The sequence below is a fragment of the Ambystoma mexicanum genome, chromosome 3q (genome assembly GCF_040938575.1).
Source record: "Ambystoma mexicanum isolate Mex_15411 chromosome 3q, UKY_AmexF1_1, whole genome shotgun sequence".
NCBI lineage: Eukaryota > Metazoa > Chordata > Amphibia > Caudata > Ambystomatidae > Ambystoma > Ambystoma mexicanum.
The window spans coordinates 17,725,878-17,746,304 of record NC_090926.1 but is presented as its reverse complement, the minus strand read 5'-3'; the positions used below and the strand labels follow the sequence as shown (position 1 = coordinate 17,746,304).

General features: G+C 50.4%; 1 protein-coding gene across 5 annotated transcripts in view; it reads right to left on the bottom strand.

The window, feature by feature from the left end:
* Positions 1–20,427, bottom strand: part of PDGFB (platelet derived growth factor subunit B) — a 63,640-nt gene that overhangs the window by 21,481 nt on the left and 21,732 nt on the right. For 4 of the 5 annotated variants that reach the window (XR_011304933.1, XR_011304932.1, XR_011304934.1 and 1 more), the window contains exons 5-6: positions 11,851–11,995; positions 9,156–9,322 (exon numbers count right to left, since the gene is read on the bottom strand). Coding sequence is in view for 2 of the 5 variants with exons in the window: in XM_069652954.1 (XP_069509055.1) it covers positions 9,171–9,322; positions 11,851–11,995 (297 nt within the window). In the remaining 3 variants the exon portion in view is untranslated. Of the gene's footprint in view, positions 1–4,121; positions 7,188–9,155; positions 9,323–11,850; positions 11,996–20,427 lie in introns of those variants that run through there. The other variant, XM_069652953.1, reaches the window with a different exon arrangement.

The window sequence follows — 20,427 nt, the reverse complement described above, 5'->3', positions numbered from 1 at the left end:
GGTCGGATGCCAAGGTTCCTTAGTTGCAACTGCAAGGCCATCATATGCTGTGGTCTTCCCAGTAGGTTGAGGCAACCCACAGCTAGCGTGGGCGATAATCACAGCTAATATGCAGCGTTATGTGATGAATTGATATGTATATGTTGGGGTTGAACTATATATGCACTACTTGACTTAATGTTGATGCACTAGTTTTCTTTGGACTTTTCTTAGCATCTTGTTTGCCGGCAGATGCTCTATTACCAGTGGATGAGGGAGGTATTGCCAGTGTGTGATTTTCGGTCTAGGGCGCGGTTGTTGGTCAGACGCCCCTGTGCATGGCACTCCCTTCTTAGTGGACCTCCACCCTGGTTTCACAGAATGCCCATGTGGGACTTGGGATTAGCCCGAGTTGCCTGCGAGTGGGGGGTGCAGTCTCCTGAGGTCAGGCTTTCCATACGGTGTATGTGCTGGCGGATGTATGGCTGTGTCCGTACCTGGGGGTCCGATTGGCGTCCCTGGGTTATAACCAGTGGTCCCAAGAGGTTGGTAGCTGCCCCCCCCCCTGATCACGCCCCCCAAGCACTTACACGAAACATTGGATTGAGTGTTGGTAATAAAAAGGCTGTGGTTTTTTGTTGCACACCATTACGTGATAATACACTAAAATAATCATAACAACAATACATAATGTGTACTTTTGGGCATGAGGTCCTGAGGTTACTCCCTCAGGCCCGTGCCGCCTTCTTGGTCCCACGATGGTGCAGGCCCCGTAGGTTGCCCAGTTATCTCTTTCCCTTCTTTTTCTCCCTTTATCTTGGGTGGGAGGGTCTTTGGGAGAAGAAAAAGTAAACTGCATAAGCAGGATACTTTGTTCGGTGCTCCGTGCGGAGTCCCAAACAGGTTGTGCTTTCTGGCTGCTCCTGCAGCTCCTTATATTGGCCCAGGGGCTAGCCCTGGGTTTTGTCTGTCTGTGTGGGGGCTGTGACCAGCCCCCTGCTGGCTGGCACGTTGTGGTGCTCCTTTTGTTCGTCTGCCGGCGTTTCCCCGTCTCCCCTGCCCCTGGGTGCTTCGCATGCTTTTCCCCTGACCTGCTCATGGGTGTTGTACGCGCCCATTCCCTCATCCTGCGTGGCTCCAGGAGTCTGACGGAGTGAGGGGATGGGGGGGGGGGGGGAGAGGGCGATATGCATACATTTTTCACAACCCTGGCTGGGGCTCTGCCAGCCCTGGTCCTTCCCCCTCTCCCCATCCCGCCCTCCTTGTGGCACAGGTTACTGACCCCCGCTTTCCAGCTGCGGGGTTCCCCCTTCGCAGCGCTGGCTAGTTTCTCTGTTGTGGCGTTATCTGCAGTCGGTTTGTGCGTGTGCATGGACTCTGTGCGAGACTGCCCCTTCTCCGAGTTGAGGCAGGAGTGCTGGTGGACGTCAAGACGAGTGGGCATGGCAGTGGGGCGGCTTGTGGAGTCTCTGTGCGGTGCACACTGTGCACACCTGGTGGCCGAGCTCCGTTCACTTGCCTCTGCCTCCTTCTACTTTCTCTCCTGCTGAGGTTTGTCCAGGGTATGGGGTGCAGGACAAGTGCCAGGCCGGTGTGTGCTGCAGGTTGTGTGGTTCTTCTTTTGCTGGTTTTCTTCTTCTCTGTGCCGTGAGTGGTGGTGGGGTTTGGCTCGAGAGTGCGTCTGCGGATCACCCCGAGGTGCGAGTTTTGTGCCTGTCTGCCTTATTCCCTAGGGGCTTTCAACGCGTCTTCTCCCTTCCTTTTCGATTAGATGGAAAGGGGGTGGGGGGTAGGTGGATGTGTTATAACCTGTGTTACGGGGCCTGCTCCAACTAGTGTCCCAGGAGCTGCCAGCTGATCCTGGGACGGGGATGCTGGTGGTCTCATGCTCACGAGTGCTGGGTCCTTACCTTGGATGGGAGTTCATGGATTACCTGTCTCTCCTGTATCCCCTGGCCTTCATAGCAAGACATGTGAAGACACGAGAAGGCGCTTCTTGGCACGCTTCCAAAGGAAAATCATTGGCTGATAAATAGAAAATGGAAACTTATTCTCCTGGGGAAAAAAAGTGGGGCTGCAGGAAACATGTCCGGGCGGGGGGGGGGGGGTCACAGAAGACGATCTGACTCGGGGCAGACATTACATGGCTCAAGTGCAGCGAAAAGAGCTGCAACCCCTCTGAGTTCATAGGATGCCCGGCACTCTGCACAACCCAGCGGCGGGATTCTGGAGCCAGGGCAGAAGGTCTCCCTGGAACCAGAGCCAGATCAGCCCGCCTCTACCCTCGGTTTGTGGAACCTTTGTGTCCAAAATGCGAGGCCCCTACACACTCTGGATAGCTAATGAAGACCACGCTAGAGTGGGCAAGACCGGCCAGTTGCATGCCAAGGGAAACCAGAGGTTGAATTGGGCGGGAGCAGTGATCCCATACTTTTATTTTTAAGTTTCACTGTTCCTATACTTTTATTCTTAAAAGAAACCGTTCTGCAATGGTTTTGTTTTAAAATAAAAGTGTAGGAAGAAGTTGCACATTCCCATAAATAGCAGGTGTGTTTGTTTGGGGGTTTGGATTGTGCGTGTGGGAGGGTGCATGGTGGTGGAGTTTGTGGGGAGCAGGGGCAGACCAGCAGGGAACCCAGTTCCACTACTTCTTTTCGTACACTTCGACCACTGAGGGATACCCTTCCCCTGGGACACTCTAGATGCCAAGGACAGATAGCTGCAAGGGGCCGGAATACCTTTGGTGCTTGACATTGCAGGGTCCTTTCTTCTCAGTCACTGCTGACGCCAGTCTCAACAGCTGAACCTTCAACTCCCCACCGGAAACAGGACACACGTCGAGCGTACACGTGGCTGGACAGCATTTCTCAGAGGACGGATGTCACGTTGTCACCCTTCTGCCTTTGAGGCTGGCAGTTAGGTGCGACCATTCCCTGGCCATAAACCTAGCTACTAGACCAAATAAAAGCGTGATGTCATCAAGTGTGAGCGGGCTCCGATTTGGATTCTGCCATCTGGGCAGATCGCAACACAGATTCTTGGGTGGAAAAGCTATGGGTATTCAGCAACGTCATCGCAAATCTCCTCTCTCATGTTGACGGAAGGGCAATTGAACGAACTTTTTGATATTTCACTTTACTATATGTTGACTTCTATCACGTCACTTCCGAATGTGCAGAATAGCGAGACCTCCCACTTTTTAAATTAGGACTTGTGCCCCGACTGGAAAAGAGGCCTGCTTCTTTGAGGGTAACCCAATCCCAGAGCACTCACATCTCACCCTCCCAGCCCAGGATTCTGGATTCTCTCCTCAATCTGCAGCGAATCCTGGATCCTTCAGCACTCCCCTGGCTCACACATGTGGTGCATGAACCTAAAAGGTACTACTAAGCGCTGCCTGTGTGCTCTAAGCGGATGGCGAGATACAGGGCCAAACTGAGATGCAGTGTCCCAGCAGCAAGCACGCAGTCGGCACTCAACATGTGTGATATCGGGCAAATGCACATGTTTACCTGCAGCCTTGTCTTGCTATAGAGTAGCGGCCAGGCTCCTCTAGAAACCCTTTAGAAAAACGGCCTTGCGAGTGAAGCAAGATGGTGGCGGTTGGTGTGTAGGTGTGCATGGCTAGAAGATTAATGATACAGCGCGCCCCACAACAGGAGTAGTCTTTTAGCACTTAATACATGGCAATAAAGTGCTCCCCCTTTTATCAACCCCACAAGAGTGAGCTGCAGAGTCGGTCATGTGGGGAATTGAAGCTGTGGGGGGCACACACACACACACACATCTCTTCAGCAGGTGCATTAACCCACAACGAGTGGTTTATAAAAATGTTCACCCCTCCTCCCCCATGAGATGTAGCCTCCCAAGGAAGCACAGATTCGCCTTCCTGCATGTAGGACATGCTGCTGTACATTGTATGGAGAATCTAGGCCCAATCATGTAAAGCCAACATCTGGGAGTGCCTGCCCAACATGGAGCCAGCTCTTGCAAAGGGCAGGCCTCACCTGGTGCCCGTCCTGACTCGGCATTCATGCATGGAGTACCCCAAAATCAGATTCATCCCAGCCCTACCCTAGAAACCAGCGCCCAGCCGCGGGGAGCCCTGCTAATGGAAACAACAGCCCCTGCTTCAAAACACATGTTGTCGGCACTTTTAATACAAAGTTGATGGAGTACATCCTTTTGTGCAACTTTAAATACTGAATATAAATACACTTTTTTCCATAGAAAAACAAACAAACACAGAGAGGACGACTGTATTTTTTTCCAGTTGGTTGGGATCAGGCCAGACGGAAGCACCGGAGGCGAGAGGAACGAAAAGAATGTGTTTGCCTGGAAAGTGGGGTGGGGTGGGGTGTTGAAAGGCTAGTGGCATTTTATACACACACATTCATAACTGGAGGGGGCTACGGGCCAGTTTCGAGGTGCTCCGGCAGAGCTGTGCATGGCTCCCAGCATTGGAACAGCATGCGCTACAGAATGTACAAGATCAGAGCTGGGAGGTCCTCTTTTTTTTTTTTAAAGGGGGCTGTGTGGGAGAGCACCAAAAATACAACTGTGTATAAAGGGGGTTCCACAATACAGCTACCCTCCTTCCCAAACACAAGGTGTGAGAGTCCACATTTAACACCGATGAACAACTGCCATTTTCCATCTAGACAGATGCTCTACAATTAACATTGTCATGTATCAAATGTATACAAAAACATCAAGTGCAGAACATGACATTTTCAGCAGGCATCACTTATTTGTTAAAGCAAGAACACGCCACCTGTCTCCTTAACTTGGTCCAAGTTAAGGGGAAAGAATACTGAGGGTTTCTATTCCATCAAACATGTCCCTCACGTCCCTTACCAACTTCACACATTGGTGAAAATGTCTAGATTGGATGAAGACAAGTGGTGTGTTCTTGCTTTAACAAATAAGTGATGCCTGCTGAAAATGTCATATTATGCACTCTTTTAAGATTTTTATGTTTTTGTATACATTTGACACATGAAGATTAAAATATGTTAATTGTAGAGCATTTGTCTAAATTGAAAATGGCAGTTGTTCATCGGTGTTAAATGTGGACTCTCACACCTGGTGTTTGTGAAGGAGGGTAGCTGTATTGTGGAATCCCCTTTATACACAGCATGCGCTACTCCAGGACCGGCATGAAGTGCATTCATTGGCAGAGCCATGCATGGGTGCCAGCACTGGAACAGCATGCACTACTCCAGGACCGGCATGAGGTGCATTGGCAGATCTGCACATGGGTGCCAGCACTGGAACAGCATGCGCTGCTCCAGGACCGGCATGAGGTGCATTGGCAGAGCCGCGCATGGGTGCCAGCACTGGAACAGCATGCACTACTCCAGGACCGGCATGAGGTGCATTCATTGGCAGAGCCATGCATGGGTGCCAGCACAGGAACAGCATGCGCTACTCCAGGACCAGCATGAGGTGCATTGGCAGAGCTGCGCATGGGTGCCAGCACTGGAACAGCATGCGCTACTCTAGGACAGGCATGAGGTGCATTGGCAGAGCTGCACATGGGTGCCAGCACTGGAACAGCATGCGCTGCTCCAGGACCGGCATGAGATGCATTGGCAGAGCCGTGCATGGGTGCCAGCACTGGAACAGCATGCGCTACTCCAGGTCCGGCATGAGGTGCATTGGCAGAGCCGCGCATGGGTGCCCGCACTGGAACAGCATGCGCTACTCCAGGACCGGCATGAGGTGCATTGGCAGAGCCGCGCATCGGTGCCAGCACTGGTACAGCATGCGCTACTCCAGGACCAGCATGAGGTGTACTAGCAGCGGTGTGCATACCCCCTGCACTGCACTAGCAAGGACTGGCACAAGGCATGATTGAGGTGTAATGGCACAGTGGTTAATGCCAGAGGCGTAGCCAGCATTGTGTAGCTAATGGGACCTGACACTAACGTAGTTGGGCCCACCGCAGTGACATGAACATCTGTAAATGCCCACACAGTGCTGCGGAGTGGGCATTTACAGATTTTAGGTGGGCCATGTCCGCTCAGGCCCGACCCTGTTACGCCTCTGGTTAATGCTCAGTACTAGAATAAGAAAGGATCAGCAAGACAGGGTGGCAGTGCCCTGGCAGAGCAGAGTGTGGGTGGATCCGATAACTGAAATAGCTCTGGGTGCTCCTCCAGGGCTGGAGTGGGATGCTTTGGCAGCACTGTGTCCAGAGTCCTGCAATTCGAGGCGCTGGGGAAAGTCAGGATTGTTGTGCAAGGTCGGGGCTTTCAGCTCTGCAATGGTAAAGAGGCAGCAGCAGGCCAGCATTGAGGGGCATCAGTAGAGCGGTGTGCAGGTCTCAGTGCTGCAGCGTAGCACCAAAGGGGTAGGGTTATCCAGGCCTCATGGTAGGACCTCGCTGTGAGCCCAGGAAAGAGTGGAGAGCACGCTCAGGGTGAGACACAATGGAACAGAGAGGCAAAGAAGAGAAAGAGAAAAGAGGGCCGTCAGAAAAAGAACAGCGAGACCCGAGGGCCTGGCCTGAATCCCAGTTGGCACAAGAATAAAAAAAAATTGAACAATATAAAATAGAGACTTAAATTAAAAAAGCACAATTATGTACATCCAGTGTGCAAAGACCCCGCGCTGCGTAGTCCCAGAAGGTCCTCCATCACGCCATCATGTCCGACATAGCCCCTCCGCGCACATGGCAGCAACATGTGCTGAGCATGAGAGTGATCGAGGCCACCCGCCTTCTACAACCAGGAAAAGGAGGGCTACTGCCAATACACCTTTTTTTTGGCCAGGAACGGGGATGAATTAGTCCATTTTCATATTGGTTGATGCTGCGACTGATAATCCGGATAAAACCTTCAGGTGCAGCTCCAGCTTTAGATCATGGTCTTGGACTGTCGCGTTACCTCCACTTTGTGCGGCAGTCTCCCACTTTCCAGGTCAGCGTGGCCTTCCCCATAGTCTGGGTGAAGGGGGGGCTCTTGGCTTTTGTCGTGGCATCGTCTGTGGCAGCCCCTCCGTAGCCTTCAGTAGTACAGATGGCCCGCTAGTTGCCAAAGCAGGTGCCCCTGGGTTGCAGGGATGGAGGCTTCGCAACAGCGGGATGGCGGATCCAGGCCGGGCGCTTGTCGCAGATGGCTTGCGTGAAGGACCTGCTCCGAGGACCCCATAGGGGCTACATTCATGGGACGGAGAAAGAACAGCCAAACCACGCTCAACGCAACCTAAGGGAGTCAGATGAGAAATAGCACCGTGAGTCCAAACAAGATGAAAAAAGAACCCTAGGCAAAGCAGATCCTGCCGGTGAAGAGGAAAGATCTTGAGGCATGGTTGTGCGTTTCAGTGGTGACGGAGGATCAACATTCATTACATAGTAGTGAAATGCCCGATTGGCTACAATATTTAGTTGTTTTTGTCAATACAGGCCCTCGATCACAGGGACGGATGTGGGAGCATTTGGCGTGGGATTGGCAGCAGGGGAGAGGAGGTGGCTGGAGACGGAGGGAGCTATCAGTGCAGCAAGTAAAAGGAAGGGGCAAGAGGTTGGCAGATGTGAGTGAGGTGCTGGAGTGTAGGTGTGCCTCACAGACACTTCCTGACCGGTGCTCACCACTCCAAACTCTCAACCTTCTGGATCACTGTGCTCTCCCTGCCTAATCTTGGATGTCGAAACCCCGCCCTCACCCAGATGGCCTCCTACTACGCCAGTCGTTCCTTCACCATATCCTGGAACAGAGCAATTTTAACACGGCTCCTATCCCGATGCCTCCACCCCTGCCCCCCACACTTCTCACCCTCTACACCTCCTCCCCAGAGAAACTCATCTCGTCATTTGGGCTCTCCCCAGTACCGCTTTGCTGATAATATGCAAATCATCCTCCACTTTCCTTCCCTTATTTCTCCACTACCATCCCCCACGGCCTCCCAGACATCCAACACAGGATGGTGCATCCCTGTCTTTTGCTTACTTTCCATAATCCCCCAGCCCTAAATGACCCACCTCTACTGCCATCCCAAATTGCCCCCGCTTCCCCATGCCCTTCTCACCACCTCCCAAAAGGAAATAAACTTGGGGTCCACTCGGGCCGTGATCTAAAGCTCCAATATCCAACTCCTCAGCCACTGCAGCGACGATAAGCCTGCCGACATCAGGAAGATATGCTACCTCCTCACCTCGCAGTCCACCCTGGTTCTCAATTACTTTAAACCCCTTGTGCCTTCTTCTTGGCCTCCATTTCCACCTCCTCCAGCCCTGCTGCAAATTGCTACTATTTTCCATAAGCCCCTAAATCTGGCTGCCTCCATCACCTGCTTCTAGCCACCATCCCAACCGTCACTGTGTGTATGCCGACATCTCCCTGGAAATATTCCTCCTTTACTGACCACGCACCAGTTCTGTGCTTATTGTTTATTTCTTTTGTAAGCCCCACGACCTACTATACCATACTCTGTGAAGGTTTCCGATCGAAGCACCATGTCCTCAACGAATACAAATACGTCCAGAAAAGCCACACAAATTGCTCTGTCTTTCCTCAAGCCTGGTCAGGGCTTGATAGTCTGCCTTTTATTTCCATGCTCGTTTCCCAGCATGGAAATAATAGTAGGACTTCTAGTCAGTTTCTGTAGACATTTGGAGATGGCAGGTACAAAAACGTATCTAAGAAATTCAAAACGTTCCTGCTTTCGCATGTTTTGCGGTGCTGTGATCAAACAATCCCGGTTTTCTTGTCACGAGATTTTTTCATCCAGCTCCTCTAAGGAACAACTGGAAGTTAAAATAAAAAACTGCAACGAAACAAGGGACTCAAACAGGGCAAAGGGGTTGGGTAGGGGTAATAGAATCACATATGACACCAATAGGACAAAGAACACAATTAGGTGGTTTGGCAGTTATATTACAAATAACACGGAAGGGACAGTGTACCAAATAGGACAAATAAATGAATGTCCATCAAGACGGACCAAGGAAAGCAAACACATATTATGAACACGAATCGTGGATCAGATTGGCCATCGAAATAATAACTATGGAAAAGATAATGGACAAAGAACAACTTTTTAAAATTGGGAAAAGACAAAAGGAACTCAAAATATCCAAACGGTACTCAAAAATCTTCCAGAAGCAGCCAAACCTGGCTGTAACTGATCATCCTCATCCACTACTTTGGCCCCTCCCCCCTCAATATACTTACTTGGCACTCCCCCCTCTAGGGGGCATACAACTCCTTCAGTGTCTTCGTCGCCAGCAAGTGTTTATATTTGCGGTGCTTGCGCTTAGCGGGTCGTGGCCGGGTCCGTTCTCGCGACTCCACCAGAGCAGGGGTCCGTGGCCTGGGAGTAGTGGTGACTGTGGTCTCGCCTGTAAGGGGAGAAAGAGGGAGAGTTAATACCAAGGGAGAGTGGGACACTGCAACCTTTTAGCTCACGGTCTAGCGTGAGAAACGAATCCAGTTGCTTAGATTGTGGACATTAACAACTGATGCATGCCCGCTTTCTGGGCAACCTCATGTACTGCTTATTTACTTATTTCCATTTATAAAGCACACAACAGCCCTAAGGCATTGTGGCGCTGTCAGTGCTGGTTACATGGGAGCAAGTCTTAGTTACTAGGTTAACATACAATGTGTCTGTTACATACATGCAGTTTGTGTTAAGTACATGTTGGTTACAATACACGTTATGCAGTACAGTAGTATGGTTTCAGAGCAAAACAGCAGCGAAGGTATGGTCTACTTAAAAAGTATGGTCGTCAAGGCCTTTCTAAAGGCCATGAAAGAAGTTTCTTTCCGAAGTTAGTGGAAGTGCGTTCCAGGATTTTGGCGCTAGCACTTCAAAACTGGAGCCTCCAAAACTGGAGCCTCCTGCTTTGACTCTGTAAAGGTAGGGATTGTGAGTTGGTGCGAGTATAGGTCATGTTTGGGTCTGAGGGTGGGTGCTTGGTGTATTTGTTCGGTAACATAAGGAGGTGCTGATTGCGATGGACATTTGTGAGTGATTGTGAGAGCCTTGAACAGAATTCTCTCTTTAATAGGGAGCCAGTGGTCTGTCTAGCCCGAGAAATATGCTCGAGAGCCGCTCTGAGAGCGTTATTTTGAGTTATTGTTTTTGGACGAAGCACCTAGAAGGAGGACATTGCAGTAGTCCAATTTTGCACCTATGGTGGCTCTTGCAATATTGAGGCTGTTTTTGGGAGGAGAGGTGAGGTTTGATAGCATTAATGATTTTCGTTGCGAGTGCTGCTGATGACACGATATAACTGACTTAGAATCCAGGAAGACTCCTAATGTTTTTACCGCGGTTGAGACAGGGATTATAGTGATTTCAGGCTCTCTGCCTCTCCGACCTCCAGATTCCATCCTCCGTTTAAGCCTGCCCACTTTCCCACCTCCAGTGCTGCACCCGGGCGTTGGCCTCCTTCTGGCTTATGTCCTCTGCTGCCATGGAGTTGGAAGAGCTCATCTCTCTCTCTCTCAAGAGAACTTCTCTGCCATGCCCATGGATCCCATCCTTCTGGCTTATGTCCTCTGCTGCCATGGAGTTGGAAGAGCTCCTCTCTCTCTCTCTCTCTCTCTCTCTCTCTCTCTCTCAAGAGAACCTCTCTGCCATGCCCATGGATCCCATCTGACTCCAGTTTATTTTTTTAGTTAAAAACACGGGTCATGTGCTCTGCCTGGCCTGTTTTTTTTTCTCCTTTAAAAAAGGCCATTTGCAGCCCGAATGGTCGGGCTGCTAGCAGCCATAGTGACGAGGTTTTAGGTTGCACCAGACAGCAATGGCCGCCTGCGCTTTGGCGGTTTGACTTCGCCACCTGATACAGCCCGCCAATCTCGGCGTTTAGCTAAAGCAAGATGGCGGGCTATTGTAAACAATGAAGGCTTTAACCACGGCTGCAAGATCTCTCCCACAACTCTGCATAAAAGCTCAGTGTCTTAAAACGAAAACGCTACCTGTAAGCGTCCAAACACCCTCCAAACAGATTTCTTTTGTTTGTAATCGGTTTTTGTGATTTTTCCATATTATAATTGGATTACAGCCACGGGGAGTGAGGAGAGCTCTATATGTATCATGGGTTACCAATCGCATGCAGCTATCTTTAAACCGAAGGTGCCATCACGTTACAGCGCCTTAAAAATACCCTTGCAGCTATAGCTCACTCTCCTTAGTAAATAGATTCAGTTATCCCAAAAGCTATAGCCGAAGCACACCTGAAAACGATCAGATTAGACTCGAAGGTGATCAGATTACAAGACACGGGCCGTGGTCCTGGAGGGGGACGACCGGGGGGGGGGGGCAATCGAAGCGTCCAGTTCTGAGCAGTGGGAGAATTCTTTGCTCCTGGCTGTGCTCGACCCTTAAAGGAGGTGTACTTTTTGCGGCCACAAAAGGTGCATGCGCCGGTGAAATGTGCCAGTGTGCATGACGAAGGAAGGCTGCCGCTGGACCACGCCATTGCTGTAGGGGTAAGCCCCTTCTGGGCACAGAAGAAAGGACCGGGAACCTGACCCGTGACGGGCACCGGTTCAGCAGACTCCTCGGCCTCCCAGGGAACCCGCCCTCTGGTGGAATTGCCTTATCGCAAGGCAGCCTAGCCTGAGGCCCGTACCGTCACAGCCATCCTCACTGGCATTAGATAAGATGAGGCAGCTCGGTGGGGCGTGGGGCCTGCTGCAGGGGTTGCTGTAGGAAATCTGCATGGTGGCATGTTTGCGGGAATAACTCTTCGTTTTGCGATCGATAAACGGAGCAACACGGTGTGCACGAGGACAGGCCCGCTGCTTAGTGTGCCAACAGGCAATTCAATATGCGGTGTGCGTGTGCGCCTCATACATGGGAAAGGCGAACGCTCTGGATCCCCCCGGCCCCCTCACGCGGTGGGTGCTCCCTTACCTGGCGGCTCCGGTGTAGGTGGGGGGTGGGCATGGCGCGCGGCCCCCGCCAGAGGCTGGCAGTGGCACTGCAGGTGGTCCTCCAGGGCCACCAGGACTTTGTGGAAGACCGGCTTCTTCCGGGGGGAGATCTCAATCTTGTTCACCTGAGGGAGAGAGGGAGAGGAATGTTAGAACAATGGCGCCATTCTCGCTTTCTTCTCCCACTCCTAACAGCCTCCCTTTCCTGCTCAGCTGGGGGCGATAAGGTGCATCCGCCCCCCTATTTCTGTGCACAAATGCTGCCTTGTGTCTGTCACCGTCACATGGAGACCCCCCCTTCTCGCTCCCTCCCACCCCAGTGTTTGCTGGCCCGAGGTCTTGGAAGGCCCGATCGCCTCCAACACTTCTGTACCACCCCCAGGGTGCACATATATTTTGTAGGAGTCAGGAAGGCTACCCTCCATTTCCGGGCTCCCCCCGTACAGATATCAAAGTATATTTCATTCACACAAACACACACACACAACCCACTACATAATAGTTGTGCACGCACACTGCAAGGAGCCCACAACTTGGCGTGGGTTGAAAGGCTGCAACTAGCCCGTTTTTATTCAATTAGGGGGCCACACTGCTAGCCGTCCCCCATATAGCGTGGTTACCTACATTCCCAAGATGGCTGCAAACCCTATTTCTTTCCATTCTGTATGGTGCCCAAGCAGCCAGGAACTAACTGAGAGCGCTAACAGGGGAACGTGAGAGTGGGGAGAAGAGGGGCACACTAGGGTACACACCATTCATGGTTGGTCAGGGGCTGCAATTATGTAGGATCAAAGGGTAAACAAGGAGGTAAAGTTGGGATGGAACGTCGCCATCGTGGTGAGCACATGGCCATGGCCCTGAAGAATTAGTGCAGAGCAGGTGAAGTGCAAGATGAGCGAGGCAGGTCTGGGCTCTGCTCTCAGAGCTGTGGGGCAAGGCCATAGTCCTGAAGTGCAGAGAGGGTGAAGTGCAAAGTGACTGAGACATGCCTGGGCTCTGCTCTCAGAGCTGTGGGGCAAGGCCATAGTCCTGAAGTGCAGAGAGGGTGAAGTGCAAAGTGACTGAGACATGCCTGGGCTCTGCTCTCAGAGCTGTGGGGCAAGGCCATAGTCCTGAAGTGCAGAGAGGGTGAAGTGCAAAGTGACTGAGACATGCCTGGGCTCTGCTCTCAGAGCTGTGGGGCAAGGCCATAGTCCTGAAGTGCAGAGAGGGTGAAGTGCAACGTGACTGAGACAGGCCTGGGCTCTGCTCTCAGAGCTGTGGGGCAAGGCCATAGTCCTGAAGTGCAGAGAGGATGAAGTGCAAAGTGACCGAGGCAGGCCTGGGCTCTGCTCTCAGAGCTGTGGGGCAGGACCATGGTGCTGGAGTGCAGAGAGGATGAAGTGCAGAGAGGGTGAAGTGCAAAGTGACCGAGGCAGGCCTGGGCTCTGCTCTCAGAGCTGTGGGGGCAAGGCCATAGTCCTAAAGTGCAGAGAAGGTGAAGTGCAAAGTGACCGAGGCAGGCCTGGGCTCTGCTCTCAGAGCTCTGGGGCAGGACCATGGTGCTGGAATGCAGAGAGGATGAAGTGCAGAGAGGGTGAAGTGCAAAGTGACCGAGGCAGGCCTGGGCTCTGCTCTCAGAGCTGTGGGGCAAGGCCATAGTCCTGAAGTGCAGAGAAGGTGAAGTGCAAAGTGACCGAGGCAGGCCTTGGCTCTGCTCTCAGAGCTGTGGGGCAAGGCCATAGTCCTGAAGTGCAGAGAGGGTGAAGTGCAAAGTGACCGAGGCAGGCCTGGGATCTGCTCTCAGAGCTGTGGGGCAAGGCCATAGTCCTGAAGTGCAGAGAGGGTGAAGTGCAAAGTGACCGAGGCAGGCCTTGGCTCTGCTCTCAGAGCTGTGGGGCAAGGGCCATGGTCCTGAAGTGCAGAGAGGGTGAAGTGCAGAGAGGGTGAAGTGCAAAGTGACCTAGGCAGGCCTTGGCTCTGCTCTCAGAGCTGTGGGGCAGGACCATGGTGCTGGAGTGCAGAGAGGGTGAAGTGCAAAGTGGCTGAGGCTGCAGGCCTGGGGTCTCCTCCGGTATGTGTTGTGGGCAGGGCTGGAGTCTTGTGCGAGTCTTTCTGGATTAGCTTCTGGAGGGTTAGTGAGCAGTGGAACGGGAAGTTAGGGAAAGCCCGGAAGGACATGTAGGCTTTAGGATCCTTCGAGTTGGGTTTGCTTTTCAGGCCCATCCATATGTATCTGGTGGGCAAAAATAAGTTCACTGGAAATTTGAAAACATTCCGCCACCTGTTCCTGTCTACCGCCCATCTGCTCATGACATGTGTCCACATTGCCATGTCACACAGCTCATTCTAGAGCAGGCAGGTGGCTAATGGTTTGTACCACCGCACCTGCAAACCAAAGTGGCCTATTGGTGTGTGGGGTATCCCTTTAATGGAGGCCGGAGGCATAATATTGCCATCACCATGCCATGCCATGCATTTTGATATCTATTCATGTGCAGGTCACTGTGGCGCGCTGCAGTGGCACACTCCATAGTGCTTCCCCCAGGGATGATGCCTGCCTGTCTTACTGCCTCTCTCCTCTCAGATGGCACCCCGCACCCGAGGGGCAGATCATTACTTTTCTAGATCAGGATCTAGAGACTATGAATCCTCAGGTCTGGAAGGGTTTATAGTGTAGATCTTGCTTCACGATTGGTCCCACTCCTCCAGGTTCAATCCTTGTGTCCTCACTAGGTTCTGATACAGAGCCATCCCCTGCTTGGGCCCCTATCGACTATGAATTATTAGGTTTGGAAGGTTATACATTACAGCTCTTGCTTTATGGCCAGTCTCCTTCCTACAGGGTCTAGATGTTTCGATCACTGCAACTTTATACGCTATATGGAGCAGATCCATCCCACACTCCGGCCCCATTAGTTGAGGATCTATGTGTACACCATCAATTTTTATAAATGGGATGGTTTATAGAGCCGGTCCTGCTTCATGCTTGGTCTCCCTCCTCCACGTTCTGCACGTTTCGATTGACTGGGAACCAGAGTGCGTGCCTCATCTCCATTTTTTTACAGTGTTTCAAGAGTCCCAGGCTCAGGAGGCAGCAGCACCAGGGTCATCATGCCTTACTATGGAGAGCCATAAACATGTTTTTCCCCCCTCCCACTATCAAGGGTAAGATTTGTGCTTTGGAGGAGAGTTGGTTCCTAGTCACCTGCACTGAAAAAATTGTGCGACTACATGTACCAGAATCCTTAGAGACTTTAATGAGAATTAACCAGACACCTGAAAAGGAAAAGGAAACCAGCCTCCCTGATGATTGATAGAGTCAAGAAAACGTTTGGAGGAGAAGACCAACTGTTGCTTAGCAGGTAAATCTGACTGGGAACCACAGTGCGCACCTCATCTCCATTCTTTACAATGTTTCAATTGTTGTGTCTTCCTCATAGGGTGTATGGAGCACATTGTTTCCACAGTTGGTCCCGCTTCAGTTGAGTATCTATAGACTAGAGTTTATAATGCATATTTTCCTTCATGCTTGGTCTCTCTCTACAGGTCCTATGTGTTTCGATCATTTTGTCTTTCTCAACGGGCACACAAAGCAGATCCTTCTCCCACTTGGGGTCCCTCTAAATGAGTTGTCTATAGATTTTGAATCCTTACGTCCTGGTGGGTTTTATATGCAGATCCTGCTTTTTTGCAGGTCCTCTCTTCCAGGTTCTACATGTTTCAATCGTGGTCTCCTCTTCATAGGGTGTATGAAACAGACCTTTCTCTGCTTGGGCCCCTCCAGTGTCAAATCTATGGACTATGAAGTATTAGGCCTGGGCGGGGTTAAAGTGCAGCTCTTGCTGTATGCCCAGTCTCTCTCGTACAGGTTCTAAGTGTTCTGATCGCTGTGTCCTTCTGGGGTGGAAAGAGCAGATCCTACCCCCACTTCGGCCCCTCCAGTAGAGGATTTATAAACTCACACTACTTACATCTGTAATGTTTTATAGAGCACATCAGGTTCCTACTTGATCTCTTTGCTCCACGTTCTATGTGTTTTGATCGTTTTACACTTCCCAATTGGTGTGCATAGTAGATACTTACACCACTTTGGCCCCTCCAGTTGATCATAAGACCATGAATCCTTAGATCTGGAAGGGTTGAATTCAGATTTTGCTTAATGCTTGGTCGCCATCCTCTAGGTGCTAGCATTTCAATCCGATGTCCTTCTCATAGAGTGGATGTAGCAAATACTTCCCTATTTTGGTGCCTGCATTTGAGGATCTACAGACTATGAATCCTTAGGTCTGGAAGGTTTTATAGTGCCGAGCTTGCTTCATGCTTGGTCTCTGTGAGGAATTTCACCATCCACAGGGTGGACGCGCATTTCGAAATTTGTAATAGATGGAATTATGGTAGACCAACCTCAGGAAAATGTGTGAGGATTTTCCTATGCTCACACCACAGCAACTCTTAGACCTGTGCACTCTGGATGGACACAGCCTACAGACACAGTCCAGCCTGTCATATTTAGTTGGAATGTGACAGCTGGGAGTGCACTATGTCATCTCCAGGAAAGGGGAGGACCAAGCTTCCCTCCTGCCATGGCCAGCCTGCTTAACTAACAAAGGCTCCATGTATCCGCATTGCAGCTGTTGGCAGCAATTAACATACCAATAGAGGGTGATTCAAATAGGCCCTCCTGGGGTGTGACTGCAGATGTTAACAAAGGAGACAGAAAACTCAACAACCATTCATATGTAACTGCCAACCTGAAGCCAGCTCCTGCCCTCAATATCAATGACAGAGAGCTGTCATGTCTGGCACTGCTGTTTATAGTCAGCCACCCCGCTAAGGGGACCCCATTCATAAGGTATGAGAATGTGGTTTGCAGGCGCCAGATAGTCTGGTCTCGTCACAGCTTCAAGGGAGACCTGCTGCTTTAACAGAAACCACAGAGGACCATTAACCAGAGAGGCTCTTTGAACACAACAAACAGGAAGATGGGTGGGACTTAGTGTCACAAGGGAGTGTGGCCAGAGCTTCTGGTTAAGGTAAGGGTTGCACAATTTTAGTTCTTAAGCACACCTTGTTTCCGTTTCACCTCTTTATCTTTCCTGTTGCAAAGCACTCTGGTTTAGAAGATCACATGTAGAGGAGATTGTTGGTAGGAACCCTAGGAATGGTTAATTAAGGTAGGCCTAGCCCTACACCAATCACTCTGGGCCACTTGGGCTTTAAAAGAGGGCAAAGGCCTTCGTTTGTCAGATCATCTGAAAAGTTTTCAAGAAGTAGCAAGAAGAATTCACCCTTGGACCCTGGCCGAAGGTATACTCTTCCTTAGAGCTTCCATCAGTGAAGGAAGGCTAGGATTTCCAAAGAGGGAATCAAGATCCCTCCCCTAAACATCTCACATGGAACAGAGGGAGATGCCCTCCAGCCGCTCCAGAACTGGTAACCCGCCAGCACACAGCATGCCCTGCTAGGAAATGCTAGAAGGTCTCTGAAACTACAACCAAGGACAAGGCAGAAGCCTGCAACACACTCCTCAGATGTGGGCCATCCACCCTAAAGGACAGCACTAGCCCATTCAAGAAGCTGGGATTAGTGCCTTAGTCCTTTAAAGGACATTTTCAAACCAGTCAAGTTTGTCGATAAGCAACCAATGGTAACGTGGACCATTGTCAAGCCGCAGTCACTTAAAGACATCAGAGGCATCTCAACCAGTGCGTCAGAACTGCCGATCAGCACTGAGACTATTCTGAACCCGAGCCGCCATGTATGTCAGCCAGCAGCCATACGTCCAGCTTCGCTCGCTGAACCATCTTGCCGCCTGATAACCGCAGCCGACTCCCACCTCAAACTCGTCACAGAAGCCTGCAAAGCTCCCTGAAGCCGACTCGATCCTGTCAAGCACCAAACATTTACAGCACAAGTTACATTGTGGTTATGTTCCCCATGGTCCTTCCCAAAAGGCCCCTAGAGGCATATTAAGACCCATTGCTCCCTTTGTGCTGATGCCAAGAACCTTAAACTGTCGTGGTCATTAACCATACCGACTACTCTCCTATCAGCATCCAGAGTGCATCACTTTTCCTTCTTTGAAACGGTCTTTCCTCTGTATTCCTATTCAGGGTGGGTTGTATTTTGCAGTGTTGCTAGAACGGTCTGCTGTGATATAAATAAAGTCAATATTTTTAATACAACCTTAACTGGACAATCCCTTTTAACATTGGGTAATAATTGTATTTTCGCCAGCGATCCACTACCTTTTGGAGATGAGCCTGCCATTTCATCCAGGTTACCAAAATTGGACAAGGAGGTTTATAATGTGCTCGTTATTCCAGTTCGGTTGGGGCTGATTGACGGTTTAGAAATCAATATTCACCCCTGGATCACTGGTACCCCTGAAGTGGATTTGTCACAGTCTCTCTTCTTCAGGTTCTATATGTTTCGATGATGGAGTACTCCTCAGAGGGTGTATGGAGCAGATTCTTCACTTGACTGCAGTCTTTCCATCCGATTCTACTTCGTTTAGTCTCCTACGCAAATCGTTTTTAAAGTAGAAAATGAACCACCTTACCTCCCTCTCCTCCCTCTCCTCCTTGGAGTCCATGTTTCTCATCTCTGTACAGCGAGCAAACTATGTACCATTTTGGTAGCCCGTCCACAGGTTCAATAGTTGCTCCCCATTGAGAAGTTCGAGACGATCAGGCGAGATTTTTGGCTCTTTTGTTTCAGAGTGGAGATGCTTTGATTTTTGACTTCCCTTTATATAGTGGATAGAGCAGAACATTGCCTTTGCATGCTCACCCCTGGAGTCCATGTGTTTGATCTTACGGTCTCTATGTAGGGGTTAGAAAGCATATGATGCCCCCTCTTTGGTCACACCCTTATAGGGTGTACATCCTCCTGGTCTCCCTTCAAGTTTACAGAGCTGACTTCAAGTTACCCTCCAGACTTTGGTGGCGGGTTCAAATATTTAGATTAGTTTCCTCAATTCATTCCTATTGACTTTACTCACTTTCTTCAGTGGTTTACAATGCCATTGTTCCCCTGGAATGTCCTACATTATTCCCTTGGACCACAAGGCCTCCTAACCCACCATAACTGGCGATACTTGTCAAACCTCCCCATACAAGTTCTTTCTGCATAGACAGTGCCTCACCCCTGGACATCCTTCACAGACACACAACGCCCACAGCAATATTTCCTAAGACACACGTTCCTCTGTGAGGAATTCGACCATCCGTACGGTGGGTGTGCGCTCGCCTGGGCTTTTTTGAAATTTTGAACGAAATTGAAGGATGGTAGATCAGCCTCTGTAAAACGTGTAGGCCCAAGAACTCATTTGGACCCTGGCTGAAGGAACAGTCTGATTTACAGCTTTCACCAGTGAAGGAAGGCCAGAATTTCCAAAGAGGGAAGCAAGATCCCTCCCCTAAAGTTCTTCCAGGGAACAGAGGGAGATACTGAATCCAGAAGACCCTCCAGCAGCTCCAGAGCCGGTACCCAGCCAGCACCCAAATGCCCTGCTAGGCTCTGTAGCAAGCTCCCTAGGTGGGAAGTGCCAGAGACTCTCTGAACCAAACCAGGACAAGGCCATTGCCTGCAACAGTCTCTTCAGGTTTGGGCCATCCGCCTTAAAAGATGACACCAGCCCGGTGAAGAAGTTAGGATGAGTACATCAACAAGCCTCAACCAGCACCCACCGTAAAGGACATTTTTGAGACATACAGAGTGGGTTGTATTTTGTAGTGTGCTAGAACTGTCTGTTGTGATAATAATAAAGTAGATATTTTCATACAACCTTGACTGACTGGACAGTCCCTTTTCTCATGGTAATAATTGTGTTTTCGCTGTGTTGCAACTAACCAATGATCCGCGACCTTGTGGAGATAAGCCTGCCGTTCCGTCCACCGTACCAAAATTGGACAAGAAGGTTTATGATTTGCTGTGTTTCCAATCTGTTCGGATCCCTTCTGCTGTACTAGAGGTGTGGGGCTGATTGATCGTTTAAAAACCGATATTCATCGCTGGACCACTGGTGCCCCGAAAGTTGATTCGTCTCATCCTCTGACTTTTTTCCCCCCACAAAACATTCCCTCTTTCCGCACAGGAAGAGGCTTTTCTGTGCAGATTTTCATGTGCTTTGTTCTCTCCATGGTTCCAGCCCGTTATTGGTTGTGCATTTTGTCTGGATTTTGAAACTAGATCGCCTAGTGGAATGATGTGCCTGCTGCTGCAGGAACGGTTTATAATCTTCTAGTCCTAGGTTGAATCCCAGTCAGATAACTCAGGGGGTTAATGCATCTGATGCAGATATTTGTGTGCAAGTTACAGCTGATAGCGCCAATCCCAGTAGAGTACCACAAGGGGTTAACGACCCTGCTGAAGATATCGGCTATAACATGCAAGTCAAAGTTTCTAAGCCTAGTAAACTAGATCAATAGATTAGCGCATTTGCTGCTAAAATCTACATGCAATTTGTAAATCCCAAATTGCAATCCCATTAAGATACCTCACTGGGATCAGTGCTGGAAACGCAAAAACAATTACTCTGGAGTACCGGAGGGGTGGAGCGATGCGGCTGGGC